This window comes from Panulirus ornatus, chromosome 23 (genome assembly GCF_036320965.1).
Source record: "Panulirus ornatus isolate Po-2019 chromosome 23, ASM3632096v1, whole genome shotgun sequence".
Taxonomy (NCBI): domain Eukaryota; kingdom Metazoa; phylum Arthropoda; class Malacostraca; order Decapoda; family Palinuridae; genus Panulirus; species Panulirus ornatus.
In genome coordinates this window covers 16,117,349-16,141,289 of record NC_092246.1, presented here as the reverse complement: position 1 = coordinate 16,141,289, position 23,941 = coordinate 16,117,349, and the positions used below count along the sequence as shown (strand labels likewise).

At 40.5% G+C, this 23,941-nt stretch overlaps 1 protein-coding gene across 1 annotated transcript in view; it reads right to left on the bottom strand.

Annotated features, from left to right (window-relative positions):
• Positions 1–23,941, bottom strand: part of LOC139756954 (cholesterol transporter ABCA5-like) — a 239,602-nt gene that overhangs the window by 77,551 nt on the left and 138,110 nt on the right. Inside the window, exons 18-22 of the mRNA XM_071676898.1 lie at positions 19,972–20,165; positions 19,033–19,214; positions 7,052–7,238; positions 6,834–6,929; positions 784–949 (exon numbers count right to left, since the gene is read on the bottom strand). Coding sequence (XP_071532999.1) covers positions 784–949; positions 6,834–6,929; positions 7,052–7,238; positions 19,033–19,214; positions 19,972–20,165 — 825 coding nt within the window. The remainder of the gene's footprint in view (positions 1–783; positions 950–6,833; positions 6,930–7,051; positions 7,239–19,032; positions 19,215–19,971; positions 20,166–23,941) is intronic.

The following is a 23,941-nucleotide window of genomic DNA, read 5'->3' as shown; positions in this document are numbered from 1 at the left end:
ATGTGTGCAAGGGACTTGCTAGTTGACATCATCCCTTGTATGTTACCAGAGTTCCACATTAATAGAGTGGTAAAGGTGACAAACTGCCTCCTGCATATATCAAAATACTATTCCAGTTCACATCCCAAATCAGGCCAAAAGTAGATTCTTCTCAAGTTTGTTCATCAACCCTGAAGAAACACAGTGAGCTGACAAGGAAGGTGTGGAAAAGGCAACAAGTATGGTACCAGAATTATGAGGGCCAAATTGCAGGGAAATGCTTTAGGCCTAAAATTTGCACACCATGCAAGAAAAAAGAGAGAGTGGTTGATTATACCCTATGTCTCTACACCAGACTGATGACACAGAACAGAGTTCTTTGGAAGGTGCACGGAAGAACAACTAGATAGAACATGAAATCAACCACGAAACTTATCAGAAAAAATATGTATATAAGTATTTTCATAATACTGTAGAATAATGATGGATGAACAGAATAAAGTGAATGAGAAAATTGTAAGTTCAGACAGCATACAGATGTTTAAAAAGTCACATAAAAAGAAGCATTCAAGAGATGGGGCTCCATGAATGTATAACTCCCTCTCCATACAATACAAATAGGTAATTATACAGGCATTCTTACTTATTCTACCTAACAGTGAGCCTGCCTTGGTTCTGTACATACTCCCTCCCCTATATACATTGCATAATTATTCTTTCGAAAACTGTTAACTCAACATGTCCTTATAGAATGAGTAACATAGAAAATCAACACTCCCTTTAAAAGACCACAGAATTACCCACCTCTCTGTCATGCACAAGCTCAATAGAAAGTGAGGCTGGAATCATTGTAAAAGCCATACCAATCATCATTGGAGCAAAAAATGATGAAACATCAAATTTTGCATTTCCTGTAAATCTTGGCAGGAACTGTGTGGATATGTTAATCATATCAGATTCACCCAGACTTCTGAAAAAGAATAATAAAACATAAAAACAATTAAAGAATCAAATCAACTCATGTTCAAATTCTTAAAGCAACAATGAGTGCACTAAACTCTCATGATCTTTACCAGCAACAACAACAACACTGCAACAGTCAGAAAATTAGACTCAAGAGCCCTAAACATTCTCAGAAAGGCACTCTGATCTAACTGAGGTGTCAGTTAAACCATAGGTAGGAAACAAAGTGACTAACAACAAACTCCCCACATAATAAGTCAACAGAATTATCAATCTGTCTATCTATATCTCTGACACCCATTACCCCCTGAGAACTCCTACCAAAGGGGTGACCATTGCAAAAGAGTCTCCATTTAACCCAGTCCTTACATATCTCCCTCACCTACACCATTCCATGAATTCTTTCCCCATTTCTCTTCTCTCACACTAACCTTTGTAATCATACTATAACATGCTCTCCTTGTAAACTGCCAATTTGCATTCTTTTCACATGCCTACATGGATACACAAAGAAGATATTGACTCAGATTCCTCAGGAACCTCAATCCTAAATCATTAACTTCCAGAGTAAACTCTCCACTCATTTAACCTATATACATATATGCAAAGGTGAATAATGTGGCAGTTGAGGGAATAAGTATACGTATGTAAGTAGGAGAGATGGCCATAGAGCATTATTGGATTATGTGTTAATTGATAGGTGCACGAAAGAGACTTTTGGATGTTAATGTGCTGAGAGGTGCAACTGGAGGGATGTCTGATCATTATCTTGTGGAGGCGAAGGCGAAGATTTGTAGAGGTTTTCAGAAAAGAAGAGAGAATGTTGGGGTGAAGAGAGAGGTGAGAGTAAGTAAGCTTGGGAAGGAGACTTGTGTGAGGAAGTACCAGGAGAGACTGAGTACAGAATGGAAAAAGGTGAGAACAAAGGACGTAAGGGGAGTGGAGGAGGAATGGGATGTATTTAGGGAAGCAGTGATGGCTTGCACAAAAGATGCTTGTGGCATGAGAAGAGTGGGAGGTGGGCAGATTAGAAAGGGGAGTGAGTGGTGGGATGAAGAAGTAAGATTATTAGTGAAAGAGAAGAGAGAGGCATTTGGACGATTTTTGCAGGGAAATAATGCAAATGAGTGGGAGATGTATAAAAGAAAGAGGCAGGAGGTCAAGGGAAAGGTGCAAGAGGTGAAAAAGAGGGCAAATGAGAGTTGGGGTGAGAGAGTATCGTTAAATTTTAGGGAGAATAAAAAGATGTTTTGGAAGGAGGTAAATAACGTGCGTAAGACAAGGGAACAAATGGGAATTTCAGTGAAGGGCGCTAATGGGGAGGTTATAACAAGTAGTGGTGATGTGAGAAGGAGATGGAGTGAGTATTTTGAAGGTTTGTTGAGTGCGTTTGATGATAGAATGGCAGATATAGGGTGTTTTGGTCGAGGTGGTGTGCAGAGTGAGAGGGTTAGGGAGATTGATTTGGTAAACAGAGAAGAGGTAGTAAAAGCTTTGCGGAAGATGAAAGCCGGCAAGGCAGCAGGTTTGGAAAGCACTGCAGTGGAATTTATTAAAAAAGGGGGTGACTGTATTGTTGACTGGTTGGTAAGGTTATTTAATGTATGTATGACTCATGGTGAGGTGCCTGACGATTGGTAGAATGCTTGCATAGTGCCATTGTACAAAGGGAAAGGGGATAAAAGTGAGTGCTCAAATTACAGTGTTATAAGTTTGTTGAGCATTCCTGGGAAATTATATGGGAGGGTATTGATTGAGAGGGTGAAGGCATGTACAGAGCATCAGATTGGGGAAGAGCAGTGTGTTTTCAGAAGTGGTAGAGGATGTGTGGATCAGGTGTTTGCTTTGAAGAATGTATGTGAGAAATACTTAGAAAAGCAAATGGATTTGTATGTAGCACTTATGGATCTGGAGAAGGCATATGATAGAGTTGATAGAGATGCTCTGTGGAAGGTATTAAGAATATATGGTGTGGGAGGCAAGTTGTTAGAAGCAGTGAAAAGTTTTTATCGAGGATGTATGGCATGTGTACGTGTAGGAAGAGAGGAAAGTGATTGGTTCTCAGTAAATGTTGGTTTGCGACAGGGGTTTGTGATGTCTCCATGGTTGTTTAATTTGCTTATGGATGGGGTTGTTAGGGAGGTGAATGCAAGAGTTTTGGAAAGAGGGGCAAGTATGCAGTCGGTTGGGGATGAGAGAGCTTGGGAAGTGAGTCAGTTGTTGTTTGCTGATGATACAGCGCTGGTGGCTGATTCGTGTGAGAAACTGCAGAAGCTGGTGACTGAGTTTGGTAAGGTGTGTGAAAGAAGAAAGCTGAGAGTAAATGTGAATAAGAGTAAGGGTATTAGGTACAGTAAGGTTGAGGGACAAGTCAATTGGGAGGTAAGTTTGAATGGAGAAAAACTGGAGGAAGTGAAGTGTTTTAGACATCTGGAAGTGAATTTGGCAGCAGATGGAACCATGGAAGCGGAAATGAATCATAGGGTGGGGGAAGGGGGTGAAAGTTCTGGGAGTGTTGAAGAATGTGTGGAAGTCGAGAACATTATCTTGGAAAGCAAAAATGGGTAAGTTTGAAGGAATAGTGGTTCCAACAATGTTATATGGTTGCGAGGCGTGGGCTATAGATAGAGTTGTGCGGAGAAAGGTGGATGTGCTGGAAATAAGATGTTTGAGGACAATATGTGGTGTAAGGTGGTTTGATCCGGTAAGTAATAATAGGGTAAGAGAGATGTGCGGTAATAAAAAGAGTGTGGTTGAGAGAGTAGAAGAGGGTGTTTTGAAATGGTTTGGTCACATGGAGAGAATGAGTGAGGAAAGATTGACTATGAGGATATATGTGTCAGAGGTGGAGGGAATGAGGTGAAGTGGGTAACCAAATTGGAGGTGGAAAGATGGAGTGAAAAAGATTTTAAGTGATTGGGGCCTGAACATGCAGGAGGGTGAAAGGCGTGCAAGGAATAGAGTGAATTGGATCGATGTGGTATACCAGGGTCGATGTGCTGTCAATGGATTGAACCAGGGTGTGTGAAGCGTCTGGGGTAAACCATGGAAAGTTCTGTGGGGCCTGGATGTGGAAAGGGAGCTGTGGTACATTATACATGACAGCTACAGACTGAGTGTGAACGAATGTGGCCTTTGTTGTCTTTTCCTAGTGCTACCTTGCACATATGCGGGGGCAGGAGGTTGTTATTTCATGTGTGGCAGGGTGGCGATGGGAATGAATAAGGGCAGACAGTATGAAATATGTACATGTGTATATATGTATATGTCTCTGTGTGTATACATATATGTATATGTTGAGATGTAGAGGTATGTATATTTGCATGTGTGGACGTGTATGTACATACATGTGTATGTGGGTGGGTTGGGCCATTCTTTTGTCTGTTTCCTTGCGCTACCTAACGTGGGAGACAGCGACAAAGTAAAATAAATAAATAATAAAATAACATACAAAAGGATTATGAGGATACTAGTTTGCTGTATGGTCACCAATTAACCCTGAAAGACCACCTAATATGCAAATTGTAACACGTTCAAAAAAATAAACTTCAAATTTTCTGTTTCCCCAGGTGAAATTAAAGAAATACACGTAAAAGTACAAGGCGCAAAAGACGTTTAAAAAAATGTGAGCTGACCTAACCTCTATGACTGTGGTATTTGTACTAAAGTTAAAGCATAGGAGCCCTAGAGAGGGGTGGCAGAAAGAGGAAGAGGCAAGGTGGGAGTAGATGCAAATTCAGTTGCGATTCTTATCATTATCTATGAAAAAATAAATAATCACCTTCTTTTTACACAATCACATATACCGTCAAACACCTAAAAAAAAATTCATACCTGTTTCCCACATTAGCAAGAGAGTGCCAGGTACTGATGAAGAAAGGCTGCACTCTCTTTACAATTATTCACATATATATTTGCAATTCAAAAGTACTTCTAAAGAATGGTAGGCTGAAATATTCACCTGTAGTAACTATGGGATGCCTCTTATCCAAACAAATGTCAAAACTATGATGGATTTAAAATAAGCCAACGAAAATGAAAACTTTCATATGATGACTCCCAGTGCCTGAAAAATGTTTTCTTAAGATGAACCTCTATCAATTACAGGTAATTACAGGAAAAACTAATGGACATAAGCAAATTAAAAAGAACACAGACACTATCTGTCTATCTGTTTACATCTCATGACTCCTGTGCCCAACCTGGAACTCCTTAGAGGGGGTGGCCAGGGCAACAGTCTTCATGACTAGTGAATTCCAGTGTTACTTTTCAGCCTTTAGTGCCTCAACCTTAAGAGGCCACTGGCAGAGGGTGACTCTAGTGCAGTGTTTGCAGAGGGTCTTAACTAATGCTTGTACTGATTACTTCTACTTAATGCTCCTGCCTAATGTTCCTACCTACTACTTATACCTCTACAGAGACACTTCACAAGAAAATCTGATGAATTATCATGAAAGGCCAAAAATCTTGAACCCTACAGTCTACAAGAAAGATTAAAGATAATGTATGCAAGGCAGTGACTTGAAAGCATCAAAAATAACCAGCAGTTTCTCACTTGAATCTGTCAAGGCTGACTGTGTCATCTGCAAACATCTGACTCACTTCCTAGCCTCCCCTCATCTCAAACAGACTGCATCCCTGCCCTTCTCTCTAAGACCATTGCCATCTACTTCCTGACCAACCCATCCATAAAAATATTAAACACCCATGGTGATATCAAACACCCCCTTTCACAGACTCACCTTCACCTGGAACCAATGACCCTCCTTTCTACCCACACCTTACTATCTTGATAAAAGCTCATTACTGCTTCTAATAGCTTTCTTTCCATACCATACATTTGTAACACCTTCCACACAGCATCTACATCGACCCCGTCATATGCGTTCTCCAGATCCATAAATGCCACATACGTGTCCTAACATTTCTCTAGGTATTTCTCACACACAATCTTAAAAACAAATGCCTGATCCACACATTCTTTATCACAACTGAAACCATATTGTTCGTCCATAATCTGATGTTCTGTGCATGCCACCACGCTCTCAGTCATCAATCTTCCATACAACTTACTGTTACAATCAACATACTTATACCTCTGTAATTCAAAAACTCACCTTTGTCCCCTTGCATTCTACCAATCCTAAGGCACCTCACCAAGATGCATTTCCAATAATCATTTACAAGATAAGAGAGATATATGAACAAATGAACGTAGCAATGTAGGCAACTTAATTATGCACTAAGATAAGAGCATGATAACATCTACTTCATAATATGAAAGTTAAAACATACAGACAAGGATATAATGACCCTCATCTTTTAAGCCTTATCAAGGAGAAAAAGGGAAAAGATGAAGATATTGAAAAAAGTGTTACAGTACTGACAAACTCTACATATAATATATAATGAGAATAATGGACACTGCAAAGACAGTTAATCTGTCAAAAAAATAATGAAAAAACAAAGAAATCCAGGAATATTTTCTACAGCGTTAGGCTGGGTTTGAAGGGTCTCACAAAAGTATCACAAGACAATTTAGCCTTCTCAATACATCATCCCTTGGCTCCTACATCTACCTGTACTCCAACATTACCATCCATCACTGCCCACTTCTCACTTAAATATTGTTAATCCATGAGGAGAGGACGTCTAGCCCTTTGCTCTTAAACCTCTTAATCATCCCCTAAGATGTGCAGGAGATAGATAGGGACCATTTACTTCCCCTTTCTCCTGGGATGACAGATACAGCATATCAAAATACTAATTTTTCATGGAATAATTCACTCTAGGCTTGAGAAATTTTCAATGCCTGCAAAATGAAGGAAACTATCAAAACCAGGCTAAATAAATGACAAAACATACCTTGCAAATATAGTACATGAACTAACCTCAATAGAGCATTGTTGAGCAGGTTGACTAAAATTGGAATGGAGTGCATGTATGTGTCATTGAAGGCTATGGTTAGATTTGTCAGGTTCACATTCCTGAAATACCCAGAAACAACTCGAGTAAAAGATTGTAAACAAACAAAGCATTATATCATATTCAAAGACCAGATATAACTATGAACACATGATAAAAATATTTAAAAGTATGGGCAACTTACTCAGTGCTAAGAAAGCTTTGAACATTAAAGGCAGACATGTGCATTCCAAGGGAAGATATGTCTTCATAGTTGCCACTGTAGTTGTTAACTGGCATATTCACTGACTGAAACACTGACTCTAAAGCAGTCAGATTACTTTCAGAGGCATCATGCAACAAAGTACCATCTAGTTTAGGCTCATATATTTCTGTAAGGAAAGACAATTAAAAATTAGCATCTATTAACAATGTTTCATGCTCCAGTTATGACTATCATCAACCAAAGCAAATATGCAAGCAAGAAAATCAATATCATGCAAACCATGCCTTGCCATGAAATTTATGAAGTTTAAGTGCTAAAACATGCTAAAACTTATTATATTATATATATATCTTTTTTTTTTGCTTTGTCGCTGTCTCCCGCGTTTGTGAGGTAGCGCAAGGAAACAGACGAAAGAAATGGCCCAACCCACCCCCATACACATGTATATACATACGTCCACACACGCAAATATACATACCTACACAGCTTTCCATGGTTTACCCCAGACGCTTCACATACCCTGATTCAATCCACTGACAGCACGTCAACCCAGGTATACCACATCGATCCAATTCACTCTATTCCTTGCCCTCCTTTCACCCTCCTGCATGTTCAGGCCCCGATCACACAAAATCTTTTTCACTCCATCTTTCCACCTCCAATTTGGTCTCCCACTTCTCCTCGTTCCCTCCACCTTCGACACATATATCCTCTTGGTCAATCTTTCCTCACTCATTCTCTCTATGTGCCCAAACCATTTCAAAACACCCTCTTCTGCTCTCTCAACCACGCTCTTTTTATTTCCACACATCTCTCTTACCCTTACGTTACTTACTCGATCAAACCACCTCACAACACACATTGTCCTCAAACATCTAATTTCCAGCACATCCACCCTCCTGCGCACAACTCTATCCATAACCAACGCCTCGCAACCGTACAATGTTGTTGGAACAACTATTCCTTCAAACATACCCATTTTTGCTTTCCGAGATAATGTTCTCGACTTCCAAACATTCTTCAAGGCTCCCAGGATTTTCGCCCCCTCCCCCACCATATGATCCACTTCCGCTTCCATGGTTCCATCTGCTGCCAGATCCACTCCCAGATATCTAAAACACTTTACTTCCTCCAGTTTTTCTCCATTCAAACTTACCTCCCAATTGACTTGACCCTCAACCCTACTGTACCTAATAACCTTGCTCTTATTCACATTTACTCTTAACTTTCTTCTTTCACACACTTTACCAAACTCAGTCACCAGCTTCTGCAGTTTCTCACATGAATCAGCCACCAGCGCTGTATCATCAGCGAACAACAACTGACTCACTTCCCAAGCTCTCTCATCCCCAACAGACTTCATACTTGCCCCTCTTTCCAAAACTCTTGCATTCACCTCCCTAACAACCCCATCCATAAACAAATTAAACAACCATGGAGACATCACACACCCCTGCCACAAACCTACATTCACTGAAAACCAATCACTTTCCTCTCTTCCTACATGTACACATGCCTTACATCCTCGATAAAAACTTTTCACTGCTTCTAACAACTTGCCTCCCACACCATATATTCTTAATACTTTGCACAGAGCATCTCTATCAACTCAACTCTATTGAATTTGCATTTTAACTGCACTGACATTCAATTATATGCAGTCATATAAAATATACTAACACCTAAAATCCAGCTGGCTGACATAAGCAGCTTCCTTCCTGCAACCTAACAGGGAACAATTCCAAACACTCCAATGTGATGGTAATTCATTTAACCATGTACCCCCTCAACATCCTTTCACTTGACTCATGTTCTCTACTGGCTGTTAGGTGTCACTCCACTGGTCTAGGTAGCTGTCTTCGCTTTCTGCCTAAACTAAACATGAGCAGCTGGATTTCAGACTACAAACATAAGATCTTTCTTTCTCATACATAACACTTGCATTAGCCCTGCCTTTAGGTAAAACCTCATCACAAGAGCACATTAGTATGTACATACACTTTGCCTTTTTTTACTCTCAGCTCACCCATTGAGGCTTTTCAGTCTTCTTTCTCACATCCATTAGTAAGTACATACACATTGCCTTTTTTATTCTCAGCTCACCTATAGAGACTTTTTAGTCTTCTTTCTCACATCCATTAGCAAGTACATACACTTTGCCTTTTTTTACTCTCAGCTCACCCATAGAGGCTTTTTAGTCTTCTTTCTCACATCCATTAGTAAGTACATACACATTGCCTTTTTTATTCTCGGCTCACCCATAGAGGCTTTTAAGTCTTCTATCTCACATCCATTATCTTCATATGCTAGGTCATCTCAAATGCGTTTTTCACACAGGTTTCTTTCTTAATCTCATACTTCATTTCAAAATAATTTCTCATTTCATCCACTCCCTATTCTGATACCCAGTTTTATAAAAGCAACATCTATATCTTGCACCTTCTCATGTACTCTTAGAAATCTAAGTCATATTTCATCCATGGATACTGAAGTTTGAAGAACTATGCCTTCTGACAAGCCAAATCACACTTGCAGAGTCATATCTTTACCCATTACACCCTTCCTAAAGTTGCCAGCAACTTGCACATTTCTCATCACCTCACATACAGTAACTCAACTTTCATCCATTTATCTTCACGAAGAACACTTCTGCTTGCCAAATATTTTGAACCATTTCAAACTTCTCATTATCCAACCACATATCATAATGAAATCCCTTTCTCTAGCAAATCAACCTTACAAGCTCTTATGAATAGTTTTATTATGCCTTGTAGTTTCTCTTTTGCCTCTTCCACTACAACAGTTTCATTTAAATACATTCTCACATCACTTTCCCTCCTTTCCTTTTCCAGTCTTACTCAACCTATATTTCCAACTAATACCTTCCACAAAAGCATTCCCCTAAGACTACATACCCTGTACACACTCCAAAGGCCATTACTAAAGACATTTTTCTATATATCTGTATCTCTGATGCCTGTTCACAACTGGAATTCCCTCAAGGGAGTGGCTATGGCAATAGAGTCTCCTTAACTAATGAACTCCAGAGCTGCTTCTTAACCTTTAGTGCCCCACCCTTAACAGGCCACTGGCAGAGGAAAACTCTAGCACGTATTTATAGAGGCTCCTACCTAATGTTCCTATTGACTACTTCTACCTAATGCTCCTGCCAAATGTTCCTACCTACTACTTCCACCTTTATTTCTATGTAATGCCCCTGCCTAAATATTCCTAAAAACTACTGTTAATTACATCACCCAATGCTTTCCTTTTTTCAAGCCCTTAAATACTACACATACACTTCTTTCTCCAACATTTCTAATATCATTTTCCCAAAGAAATGCTGTTCATCACAACTAAGCCCCTCTAAAAATCCATCTTCTGCATCTTCACCTCAGTATCTGTGATCCTTTTAATGCATTTGATCACACATCCAACAAACAGCTTCAAACCTACCTTTAATAATCAAAGCCCCTACCAATTATTATCATCCCTAATACTTCTCTCCTCAAATAGAAGTACACTTATAACATCCATAATGTCCCTTGGCACCAAAACTAATTCTAGGTACTTAAACACAACTTTTCTAATCATTTCATAATTCTCTCTTTGCATCATTCTAGTGGTTAGGTTAGGTTAGGTTAGGTTAGGTTAGGTTAGGTTAGGTTAGGTTAGGTTTCCTGGTTCTCTTACAATTCATAATCTTTTCGCAATATTTCTTCCAAAAACTAGAAACATCTTTTAATATAACTATATAACAAAATACCATCCACAACTATCATTTTCTCATCCCTTGTTTGTTCTCAACTCATTCAGACTTCTTTTACAAAGGCCACACTATCAAAGTCAGTCCTCTATTCTATCTGCAAATCCTCATTATCTCCATTTTTTCATTTCTTAAAAAAAAACTCACTCGGAGCCCTATGAGCATCTTTGACAGAACTTGTTTGATGCTGGGCTAAAGCATTATTTCACTCCAAAAATAGGGTGTATCTATGAAGATTCCTCTTCTTCAACTACCATAATACCTATGAGACTACCTAAGTCCTAACCAACCAAGTCATAACTAGACAACAACCTGCTCGTGTGTGATATTACGGCATGATGCCTGCCTAAAGTATTCGGCTATACCATCTAAAATACCTCATCTTAGGTCGACGCCAGCCTAGAATATTAGCTTATAATATCTAAACCCTGGGGATAGGGGAGAAAGAATACTAAAGGGGAGGGAGCAGGGGGCTAGAAACCCTCCCCTCCTTGTATTTTAACTTTCTAAAAGGGGAAACAGAAGAAGGAGTCACGCGAGGAGTGCTCATTCTCCTCGAAGGCTCAGATTGGGGTGTCTAAATGTGTGTGGATGTAACCAAGATGGGAAAAAAGAAGAGATAAGTAGTATGTTTGAGGAAAGGAACCTGGATTTTTTGGCTCTGAGTGAAACAAAGCTCAAGGGTAAAGGGGAAGAGTGCTTTGGGAATGTCTTGGGAGTAAAGTCAGGGGTTAGTGAGAGGACAAGAGCAAGGGAAGGAGAAGCACTACTCCTGAAACAGGAGTGGTGGGAGTATGTGATAGAGTGTAAGAAAGTAAATTCTAGATTGATATGGGTAAAACTGAAAGTTGGTGGAGAGAGATGGTGCATATGCACCTGGGCTTGAGAAAAAAGATCATGAGAGGCAAGTGTTTTGGGAGAAGCTGAATGAGTGTGCTAGTGGTTTTGATGCACAAGACCGGGTTATGGTGATGGGTGATTTGAATGCAAAGGTGAGTAACGTGGCAGTTGAGGGAATAATTGGTATACATGGGGTGTTCAGTGTTGTAAATGGAAATGGTGAAGAGTTTGTAGATTCATATGCTGAAAAAGGACTGGTGATTGGGAATGACTGGTTCAAAAAGCAAGATATACATAAGTATACGTATGTAAGTACGAGAGACGGCCAGAATGCATTATTGGATTATGTGTTAATTGATAGGCACACGAAAGAGAGACTTTTGGATGTTAATGTGCTGAGAGGTGCAACTGGAGGGATGTCTGAAGTGAAGGTGAAGATTTGTATGGGTTTTCAGAAAACAAGAGAGAATGTTGGGGTGAAGAGAGTGATGAGAGTAAGTGAGCTTGGGAAGGAGACTTATGTGAGGAAGTACCAGGAGAGACTGAGTACAGAATGGAAAAAGGTGAGAACAAAGGAGGTAAGGGGAGTGGGGAAGGAATGGGATGTATTTAGGGAAGCAGTGATGTCTTGCACAAAAGATGCTTGTGGCATGAGAAGTGTGGGAGGTGGGTTGATTAGAAAGGGTAGTGAGTGGTGGGATGAAGAAGTAAGATTATTTGGACGATTTTTGCAGGGAAATAATGCAAATGAGTGGGAGATGTATAAAAGAAAGAGACAAGAGGTCAAGAGAAAGGTGCAAGTGGTGAAAAACAGGGCAAATGAGAGTTGGGGTGAGAGACTACCATTAAATTTTAGGGAGAATAAAAAGATGTTTTGGAAGGAGGTAAATAAAGTGCGTAAGACGAGGGAGCAAATGGGAACTTCAGTGAAGGGGGCTAATGGGGAGGTGATAACAAGTAGTGGTGATGTGAGAAGGAGATGGAAAGAGTATTTTGAAGTTTTGTTGAATGTGTCTGATGATAGAGTGGCAGATATAGGGTGTTTTGGTCGAGGTGGTGTACAAAGTGAGAGGGTTAGGGAAAATGATTTGGTAAACAGAGAAGAGGTAATGAAAGCTTTGCGGAAGATGAAAGCCAGCAAGGCAGCAGGTTTGGAAAGCACTGCAGTGGAATTTATTAAAAAAGGGGGTGACTGTATTGTTGACTGGTTGGTAAGGTTATTTAATGTATGTATGATTCATGGTGAGGTGCCTGAGGATTGGCGGAATGCTTGCATAGTGCCACTGTACAAAGGCAAAGGGGATAAGAGTGAGTGCTCAAATTACAGAGGTATAAGTTTGTTGGGTATTCCTGGTAAATTATATGGGAGGGTATTGATTGAGAGGGTGAAGGCATGTACAGAGCATCAGATTGGGGAAGAGCAGTGTGGTTTCAGAAGTGGTAGAGGATGTGTGGATCAGGTGTTTGCTTTGAGGAATGTATGAGAGAAATACTTAGAAAAGCAAAAGGATTTGTATGTAGCATTTATGGATCTGGAGAGAGCATATGATAGAGTTGATAGAGATGCTCTGTGGAAGGTATTAAGAATATATGGTGTGGGAGGCAAGTTGTTAGAAGCAAAGTTTTTATCAAGGATGTAAGGCATGTGTACGTATAGGAAGAGAGGAAAGTGATTGGTTCTCAGTGAATGTAGGTTTGCGACAGGGGTGTGTGATGCGTCCATGGTTGTTTAATTTGTTTATGGATGGGGTTGTTAGGGAGATGAATGCAAGAGTTTTGGAAAGAGGGGCAAGTATGCAGTCTGTTGTGGATGAGAGAGCTTGGAAAGTGAGTCAGTTGTTGTTTGCTGATGATACAGCGCTGGTGGCTGATTCATGTGAGAAACTGCAGAAGCTGGTGACTGAGTTTGGTAAAGTGTGTGAAAGAAGAAAGCTGAGAGTAAATGTGAATAAGAGCAAGGTTATTAGGTACAGTAGGGTTGAGGGTCAAGTCAATTGGGAGACAAGTTTGAATGAAGAAAAACTGGAGGAAGTAAAGTGTTTTAGATATCTGGAAGTGGATCTGGCAGTGATTGGAACCATGGAAGCGGAAGTGAATCATAGGGTGGGGGAGGGGATGAAAATTCTGGGAGCCTTGAAGAATGTGTGGAAGTCGAGAACACTATCTCAGAAAGTAAAAATGGGTATGTTTGAAGGAACAGTGGTTCCAACTATGTTGTTTGGTTGCGAGGCGTGGGCTATGGATAGAGTTGTGCGCAGGAGGGTGGATGTGCTGGAAATGGGATGTTTGAGGACAATATGTGGTGTGAGGTGGTTCGATCGAGTAAGTAATGTAAGGGTAAGAGAGATGTGTGGAAATAAAAAGAGTGTGGTTGAGAGAGTAGAAGAGGGTGTTTTGAAATGGTTTGGTCACATGGAGAGAATGAGTGAGGAAAGATTGACCAAGAGGATATATGTGTCAGAGGTGGAGGAAAGAAGGAGAAGTGGGAGACCAAATTGGAAATGGAGAGATGGAGTGAAAAAGATTTTGGGTGATTGGGGCCTGAACATGCAGGAGGGTGAAAGGCATGCAGGGAATAGAGTGAATTGGAACGATGTGGTATACCAGGGTCGATTTGCTGCCAATGGATTGAACCAGGGCATGTGAAGCGTCTGGGGTAAACCAATGAATGTTCTGTGGGGCCTGGATGTGGAAAGGTAGCTGTGGTTTCAGTGCATTATTCCATGACAGCTAGAGACTGAGTGTGAACGAATGTGGCCTTTGTTGTCTTTTCCTAGCACTACCTCGCATACATGAGGGGGGAGGGGGTTGTTATTCCATGTGTGGTGAGGTGGTGACAGGAATAAAAAAAAAAGGCAGACAGTATGAATTATGTACATGTGTATATATGTATATGTCTGTGTGTGTATATATATGTATACATTGAGATGTATAGGTATGTATGTATATTTGTGTGTGTGGACGTGTACATACATGTGTATGTGGGTGGGTTGGGCGATTCTTTCGTCTGTTTCCTTGCGCTACCTCGCTAACGTGGGAGACAGCGACAAAGCAAAAAAAGAAAAAAAAAATTCTAAACTACCTCCTCCTAGACTTCAAGTAATTGTTAGGTTCCCTACTTCTCTCACAATTCATATCTTTTTAAAGTAATTCTTCCAACTAGAAATATCTTTAATATAAACCTAGACAGCAAAAAATATTACACAACTCATCTTCTCATCCCTTGTTCGTCTCTTAACTTTTTAATACTTTTTCTACACAGGCTACATTATCAAAGTCAGTCCTCTATTTTCTCTGCAAATCCTCCTTTGATCTTTGTTTTTCTGTTTCTTAAAAACATGTCCTTTACAGAGCCCTATAAGCATCTGTGACAGCCCTTGATTGATGCAGGGTTAAAACACTTTTTCACCCCTAAAATGGGGTGTATCTACAATTCTTCTTCTTCAACCACCATAATACTATGAGGCCAGTTGAGTCCTCACCTACCAAAACATAACAACCATGCAACAACCTGCTCATGTGTGATGTTACAGCATAATGCTAATGTGGTTAGCAAGCTCACATCCAACTTTGCTGCTGACTTGGTAGTTTCTGCTGTGCAGACCTGTTGACCAGTCTGTGAATTCCTCACTTCATGACCTTATATTCTGGACTTCAGAGATGTCAGATAGGTAGCCTCTTCTTCTGTCTGTGTTTAAAAACATGAACTAGTAGAATCTGTTTTTTTATCTGGAGTTCCATGATGTTATAGCAGTGTTGTCTGTCTGGTCAACCAGGTGATCATGAGTCCCTTGTACTGGTGCAACAGTCTTTAATACTTTGCTGAGGTTCTAATTTTGATATTTGTCTTTGGTTTAGTCTAAGGACTAGAAATCATAATTTATTTGTTTATATACCCTATATCTACCACCTTATCACAAAACACATTCAACAGCCCTTCAAAATACTCACTCCATCTCCTCCTCACTTCATCACCATCTATTACCACTTCTCCTTCTGCCCCCTTCATCAATGTTCCTATTTGTTCTCTTGTTTCCCGCTCATAATTTACCTCCTTCCAAAACATCTTATCTTCCCTTATGATTACTGATACTTGCTCAACCAAACTCTCACAGCCCTCTTTTTCAACCTCTGCACCTTCATATTGACCTCCTGCCACCCTGTCTTATACATCCCCCAGTCATTTGCACTACCCCGTAAGTACTGCCCGAACAACTCTCTTTTCTCTTTCACGAGCAACTTTACTTCTTCATCTCACCACTCACTACCCTTTCTAATATGCCCACCTCCTGTATTTCACATAGTACATGCATCTCCCACACATGCCTCTTCCCTAAAAGCCTCCCATTCCTTATACACTCCCCTTGCTTCATTTACTCTCACCTTTTGCCATTCTACAGTCAATCTCCCCTGGTTTTTCTTTACAAAAGTCTCTTTCCCAAGCTCATTTACTCTCACCATTCTGTTCTCAAAGACACTGTTTCCTTTTTCTGAAAACTTATACAAATATTCATCAGATATCCCAACAGATGCCCCTCTCAGCACATTTACATCCAAAAGACTTTACATGCCCATTGATTAATATGCAATCCAATAATGCCCATTGATCATTTCTCCAACTCATATACATGTACCTGTATATATTATTTTTTTATTTTATTTTATTATACTTTGTCGCTGTCTCCCGCGTTTGCGAGGTAGCGCAAGGAAACAGACGAAAGAAATGGCCCAACCCCGCCCCATACACATGTATATACATACGTCCACACACGCAAATATACATACCTACACAGCTTTCCATGGTTTACCCCAGACGCTTCACATGCCTTGATTCAATCCACTGACAGCACGTCAACCCCGGTGTACCACATTGCTCCAATTCACTCTATTCCTTGCCCTCCTTTCACCCTCCTGCATGTTCAGGCCCCGATCACACAAAATCTTTTTCACTCCATCTTTCCACCTCCAATTTGGTCTCCCTCTTCTCGTTCCCTCCACCTCCGACACATATATCCTCTTGGTCAATCTTTCCTCACTCATTCTCTCCATGTGCCCAAACCACTTCAAAACACCCTCTTCTGCTCTCTCAACCATGCTCTTTTTATTTCCACACATCTCTCTTACCCTTACGTTACTCACTCGATCAAACCACCTCACACCACACACTGTCCTCAAACATCTCATTTCCAGCACATCCATCCTCCTGCGCACAACTCTATCCATAGCCCACGCCTCGCAACCATACAACATTGTTGGAACCACTATTCCTTCAAACATACCCATTTTTGCTTTCTGAGATAATGTTCTCGACTTCCACACATTCTTCAAGGCCCCCAGAATTTTCGCCCCCTCCCCCACCCTATGATCCACTTCCGCTTCCATGGTTCCATCCGCTGCCAGATCCACTCCCAGATATCTAAAACACTTCACTTCCTCCAGTTTTTCTCCATTCAAACTCACCTCCCAATTGACTTGACCCTCAACCCTACTGTACCTAATAACCTTGCTCTTATTCACATTTACTCTTAACTTTCTTCTTCCACACACTTTACCAAACTCAGTCACCAGCTTCTGCAGTTTCTCACATGAATCAGCCACCAGCGCTGTATCATCAGCGAACAACAACTGACTCACTTCCCAAGCTCTCTCATCCCCAACAGACTTCATACTTGCCCCTCTTTCCAAAACTCTTGCATTTACCTCCCTAACAACCCCATCCATAAACAAATTAAACAACCATGGAGACATCACACACCCCTGCTGCAAACCTACATTCACTGAGAACCAATCACTTTCCTCTCTTCCTACACGTACACATGCCTTACATCCTCGATAAAAACTTTTCACTGCTTCTAACAACTTTCCTCCCACACCATATATTCTTAATACCTTCCACAGAGCATCTCTATCAACTCTATCATATGCCTTCTCCAGATCCAAAAATGCTACATACAAATCCATTTGCTTTTCTAAGTATTTCTCACATACATTCTTCAAAGCAAACACCTGATCCACACATCCTCTACCACTTCTGAAACCACACTGCTCTTCCCCAATCTGATGCTCTGTACATGCCTTCACCCTCTCAATCAATACCCTCCCATATAATTTACCAGGAATACTCAACAAACTTATACCTCTGTAATTTGAGCACTCACTCTTATCCCCTTTGCCTTTGTACAATGGCACTATGCACGCATTCCGCCAATCCTCAGGCACCTCACCATGAGTCATACATACATTAAATAACCTGTATATATATCGCACATTTTAAACCAGGTATTCCTAATTACCAGTCCTTTCTCAGCACACAACTTCACAAGCTGTTCATTTCCATTCACAATACAGAATATCCCATGTTCCCTAGTTATACCCTCAACTGCCACATTTCTCTCACCTTCACATCAAAACTGCCAGTCACTAATACCTGGTCTCTTACATCAAAACCTTTGACACACTCAGTCAGCTGCTCCCAAAACACTTGCCTCTCATGATCTTTCTTCTCATGGCCAACGCACTAATAATCATCGATCTTTCACCACCCATTCTCATTTTTACCCACACCAATCTAGAAATTATTTCCTTACACTTTTTCACACACTCCTGCAACTCCTGCTTCAGAAGTGGTGCTAATCCTTCCTTACCTCTTGTCCTCTCGCTATCTCTGCTTTTTTCCTACGTCATCTCCAAACCATACCTCCCCTTTACCCTTGAGCAATGTTACAATCAAACACCCTTAGACACCTCTGCCTGACCCTTTGAGGACAATGAGAACTCCCAGCTTAGGGTCCTGTTTTGTCCTTTAGAAACTGTAATCCAAGAGAAGGGGGGTTACAGTAACCTGTTCCTCCCTCCTTTAGTCAACTTCTATGACATGCAAGGAATACACAGGTAAATTCTTTCTTCCCTACCCCAGGAATACAAGTATTTTTCTTGTTTTAGTTTATGTGCTTCAATTCTGTAAAATACCACTCCATTCTGAAAATTCCCAAAATCACAGACTAATATAACAGTGACATAATCATTGAAGCAGTTTACAAGGGGGTTAAGTTCTAGTGAACAAGTGTCAGCTGATCTCATAGTGTTTATGATGGTGGTTTTTGATAGCGGCTGGATAAAATAAGTCTAAAGACCCCCGCAGCAAGTACTTTCTCAAATGATCATAGAGATCTATGAGTAAGTAAGATATATGATAATCACTGAAACATGATAGCTAAAGGAATATTCATTTTCCTCTTAGTCTTTATAATTCACTCCTAAAGACAATGCCTTCAAACGAAATGGGGTCAGATGACATGTAATACAAGTTACAAAATGTTTACTACATAAATATGTAAAAATTTACTTGACTTACCCGGAGATAAATGAAGTGTCTTATCAGATGGCAATTGAATGACCTGAGACTTTGCCAGAGCTATTGATCCAGTGATGAAACCAAGTGGCAATAAAACCAATAAAATGACAGCCACAATTTCCCGAGTAAAATTAAGTATGCGCATCTTCAACAGGGCCTTAAAAGCACGCCACACATCAGGGCTGGTGGGTGAAAAGAGAATAAGGTAATATGTTTTGGCTATAAATGTACATCAAATGTTACAGATTAATACACTACAGTAATGACATCAAAAAGACTTGGGCATTCACTGGTGTCTAAAACTTACTCTTTCATCACACACATTAAAACAAAACATAAAGTGCATCTTATGAAGAAAGCAACGACAGCAAAAATTGGGCAGGAAACTGATCTGCAACGTAAGAGCAATGAAAAGCCTCTGGGACTCAACAAGCTGTGCCATGTTAAGGTTCCACTAGGAAAAGCCCCCCTCAAGCTCCTACATTTCAAGCACTTTTGAAGTTTTATACTCTTTTCACTCATTCCTGAATCTTTTGAATAGAAATATCTCTTTAAATCAAACTTACAGTTATGAAAATGATAAACAGAAAGTTCAGCTCATCAATTCTTTTTTTTACCAGGTGTTAGCTAATAACAAGCCAAGATGCTTGAATCCACTGAGAACATCCAGATTCCTCTACTCAAAAATATTATGTTTCTCCTTTCTTCTCATCTTGTTTGCATCCATACACATTTAGACACTCCATCCTGAGCCTTTGAAGTGAATGAGCATTCTTCGCTTGGTTCCTTCTTTTGTTTAGTCCTTAAGATAATGAAATACAAATAGGGTATATCACCCTGCTTCTGCCCTTCTTAGTTGCCTTCTATGATGGGTAAGGAATATGGAGGTGGAATTCTTTCTCCCCAAACCAATCTATGTGGAAAAATACTCACTCTTACCTGACTTCAACACTACTGATAGCAAATCCCTTTGAATCTGAATTATGCATTTCATATCCTCTATGATGTCTTAAATCTGGCAATGCCTTGTGATGAGAAGTTGATGATGGCATCTCATGTACAATATGGTGACTCAAGTCCTCCACTGCCTGAAGTTCATCATCATCATTTTCCTCACTTAAAGTCAGGAACACCTTGCAGTAAAGAAAAAGAAGAGAGTTAAGTTTCTAAACAATTATAATGAAGCTTTGCAGTCAATATACTTTTTCCAAATTCAACATAAAGAAATATTATCTACTTCTTATACCCCTTTCCCTGTTTTACAACATAATAGATCATGCAGAAATTCTACTAACTCCTTCGAGTGTTCATTTTCATAGTGCAGTTATAAATAAGAATAATGATAAAAGCAAGATTAAGCTTTTACCACCCACCTCTGACAATGAGGAACAGCATACTTAATAAGTGCAAAGATGAAACAAGGAAAAATGTATTACTATAGGTTAAGTATACTCACAATACTAACAGCCTCTTTCAAATATTATTTAGTGAATTTCATCATTCATCTGTGATGTTATTCCATGTGTGGCGAGGTGGCGATGGGAATAAATAAAGGCAGACAGTATGAATTATGTACATGTGTATATATGTATATGTCTGTGTGTGTATATATATGTGTACATTGAGATGTATAGGTATGTATATTTGCGTGTGTGGACGTGTATGTATATACATGTGTATGGGGGTGTGTTGGGCCATTTCTTTCGTCTGTTTCCTCGCGCTACCTCGCAAACACGGGAGACAGCGACAAAGGAAAATAAATAAAAATAAATATATATCTGGGGATAGGGGTGAAAGAATACTTCCCACGCATTCCTCACATGTCGTAGAAGTCGACTAGAGGGGACGGGAGCGGGGGGCCAGAAATCCTCCCCTCCTTGTATTTTAAAAACTTTCTAAAAATGGGAAACAGAAGGAGTCATGCGGGGAGTGCTCATCCTCCTCATAGACTCAGATTGGGGTGTCTAAATGTGTGTGGATGTAACCAAGATGTGAAAAAAGGAGAGATAGGTAGTAAGTTTGAGGAAAGGAACCTGGATGTTTTGGCTCTGAGTGAAACGAAGCTCAAGGGTAATGGGGAAGAGTGGTTTGGGAATGTCTTGGGAGTAAAGTCAGGGGTTAGTGAGAGGACAAGAGCAAGGGAAGGAGTAGCAGTACTCCTGAAACAGGAGTTGTGGGAGAATGTGATAGAATGTAAGAAAGTAAATTCTTGATTAATATGGGTAAAACTGAAAGTTGATGGAGAGAGATGGGTGATTATTGGTGCATATGCACCTGGGCATGAGAAGAAAGATCATGAGAGGCAAGTGTTTTGGGAGCAGCTGAATGAGTGTGTTAGTGGTTCTGATGCACAAGACCGGGTTATAGTGATGGGTGATTTGAATGCAAAGGTGAGTAATGTGGCAGTTGAGGGAATAATTGGTATACATGGGGTGTTCAGTGTTGTACATGGAAATGGTGAAGAGCTTGTAGATTTATGTGCTGAAAAAGGACTGGTGATTGGGAATACCTGGTTTAAAAAGCGAGATATACATAAGTATACGTATGTAAGTAGGAGAGATGGCCAGAGAGCGTTATTGGATTACGTGTTAATTGACAGGCGTGCAAAAGAGAGACTTTTGGATGTTAATGTGCTGAGAGGTGCAACTGGAGGGATGTCTGATCATTATCTTGTGGAGGCTAAGGTGAAGATTTGTATGGGTTTTCAGAAAAGAAGAGTGAATGTTGGGGTGAAGAGGGTGGTGAGAGCGAGCGAGCTTGGGAAAGAGACTTGTGTGAGGAAGTACCAGGAGAGACTGAGTACAGAATGGAAGAAGGTGAGAACAATGGAAGTAAGGGGAGTGGGGTAGGAATGGGATGTATTTAGGGAATCAGTGATGGAGTGCGCAAAAGATGCTTGTGGCATGAGAAGCTTGGGAGGTGGGTTGATTAGAAAGGGTAGTGAGTGGTGGGATGAAGAAGTAAGATTATTAGTAAAAGAGAAGAGAGAGGCATTTGGACGATTTTTGCAGGGAAAAAATGCAATTGATTGGGAGATGTATAAAAGAAAGAGACAGGAGGTCAGGAGAAAGGCGCAAGAGGTGAAAAAGAGGGCAAATGAGAGTTGGGGTGAGAGAGTATCATTAAATTTTAGGGAGAATAAAAAGATGTTCTTTTATCCCTGGGGATAGGGGAGAAAGAATACTTCCCACGTATTCCCTGCATGTCGTAGAAGGCAACTAAAAGGGGAGGGAGCGGGTGGCTGGAAATACTCCCCTCTCGCTTTTTTTTAATTTTCCAAAAGAGGGAACAGAGAAGGGGGCCAGGTGAGGATATTCCCACAAAGGCCCAGTCCTCTGTTCTCAACGCTACCTCGCTAATGCGGGAAATGGCGAATAGTATGAAAAAAAGAAAAAAGAAAAAGATGTTCTGGAAGGAGGTAAATAAAGTGCGTAAGACAAGGGAGCAAATGGGAACTTCAGTGAAGGGGGCTAATGAGGAGGTGATAACAAGTAGTGGTGATGTGAGAAGGAGATGGAGTGAGTATTTTGAAGGTTTGTTGAATGTGTTTGATGATGTGTGGATCAGGTGTTTGCTTTGAAGAATGTGAGAAATACTTAAAAAAGCAAATGGATTTGTATGTAGCATTTATGGATCTGGAGAACGCATATGAGTGGCAGATATAGGGTGTTTTGGTCGAGGTGGTGTACAAAGTGAGAGGGTTAGGGAAAATGATTTGGTAAACAGAGAAGAGGTAGTAAAAGCTTTGCGGAAGATGAAAGGTGGCAAGGCAGCAGGTTTGGATGGTATTGCAGTGGAATCTATTAAAAAAGGGGGTGACTGTATTGTTGACTGGTTGGTAAGGTTATTCAATGTATGTATGACTCACGGTGAGGTGCCTGAGGATTGGCGGAATGCGTGCATAGTGCCATTGTACAAAGGCAAAGGGGATAGAGTGAGTGCTCAAATTACAGAGGTATAAGTTTGTTGAGTATTCCTGGTAAATTATATGGGAGGGTATTGATTGAGAGGGTGAAGGCATGTACAGAGCATCAGATTGGGGAAGAGCAGTGTGGTTTCAGAAGTGGTAGAGGATGTGTGGATCAGGTGTTTGCTTTGAAGAATGTATGTGAGAAATACTTAGAAAAGCAAATGGATTTGTATGTAGCACTTATGGATCTGGAGAAGGCATATGATAGAGTTGATAGAGATGCTCTGTGGAAGGTATTAAGAATATATGGTGTGGGAGGCAAGTTGTTAGAAGCAGTGAAAAGTTTTTATCAAGGATGTAAGGCATAGATATGTGTAGGAAGAGAGGAAAGTGATTGGTTCTCAGTGAATGTAGGTTTGCGGCAGGGGTGTGTGATGTCTCCATGGTTGTTTAATTTGTTTATGGATGGGGTTGTTAGGGAGGTAAATGCAAGAGTTTTGGAAAGAGGGGCAAGTATGAAGTCTGTTGTGGATGAGAGAGCTTGGGAAGTGAGTCAGTTGTTGTTCGCTGATGATACAGCGCTGGTGGGTGATTCATGTGAGAAACTGCAGAAGCTGGTGACTGAGTTTGGTAAAGTGTGTGAAAGAAGAAATTTAAGAGTAAATGTGAATAAGAGCAAGGTTATTAGGTACAGTAGGGTTGAGGGTCAAGTCAATTGGGAGGTAAGTTTGAATGGAGAAAAATTGGAGGAAGTAAAGTGTTTTAGATATCTGGGAGTGGATCTGGCAGCGGATGGAACCATGGAAGCGGAAGTGAATCATAGGGTGGGGGAGGGGGCGAAAATCTTGGGAGCCTTGAAGAATGTGTGGAAGTCAAGAACATTATCTCAGAAAGCAAAAATGGGTATGTTTGAAGGAATAGTGGTTCCAACAAAGTTGTATGGTTGCGAGGCATGGGCTATGGATAGAGTTGTGCGCAAGAGGGTGGATGTGCTGGAAA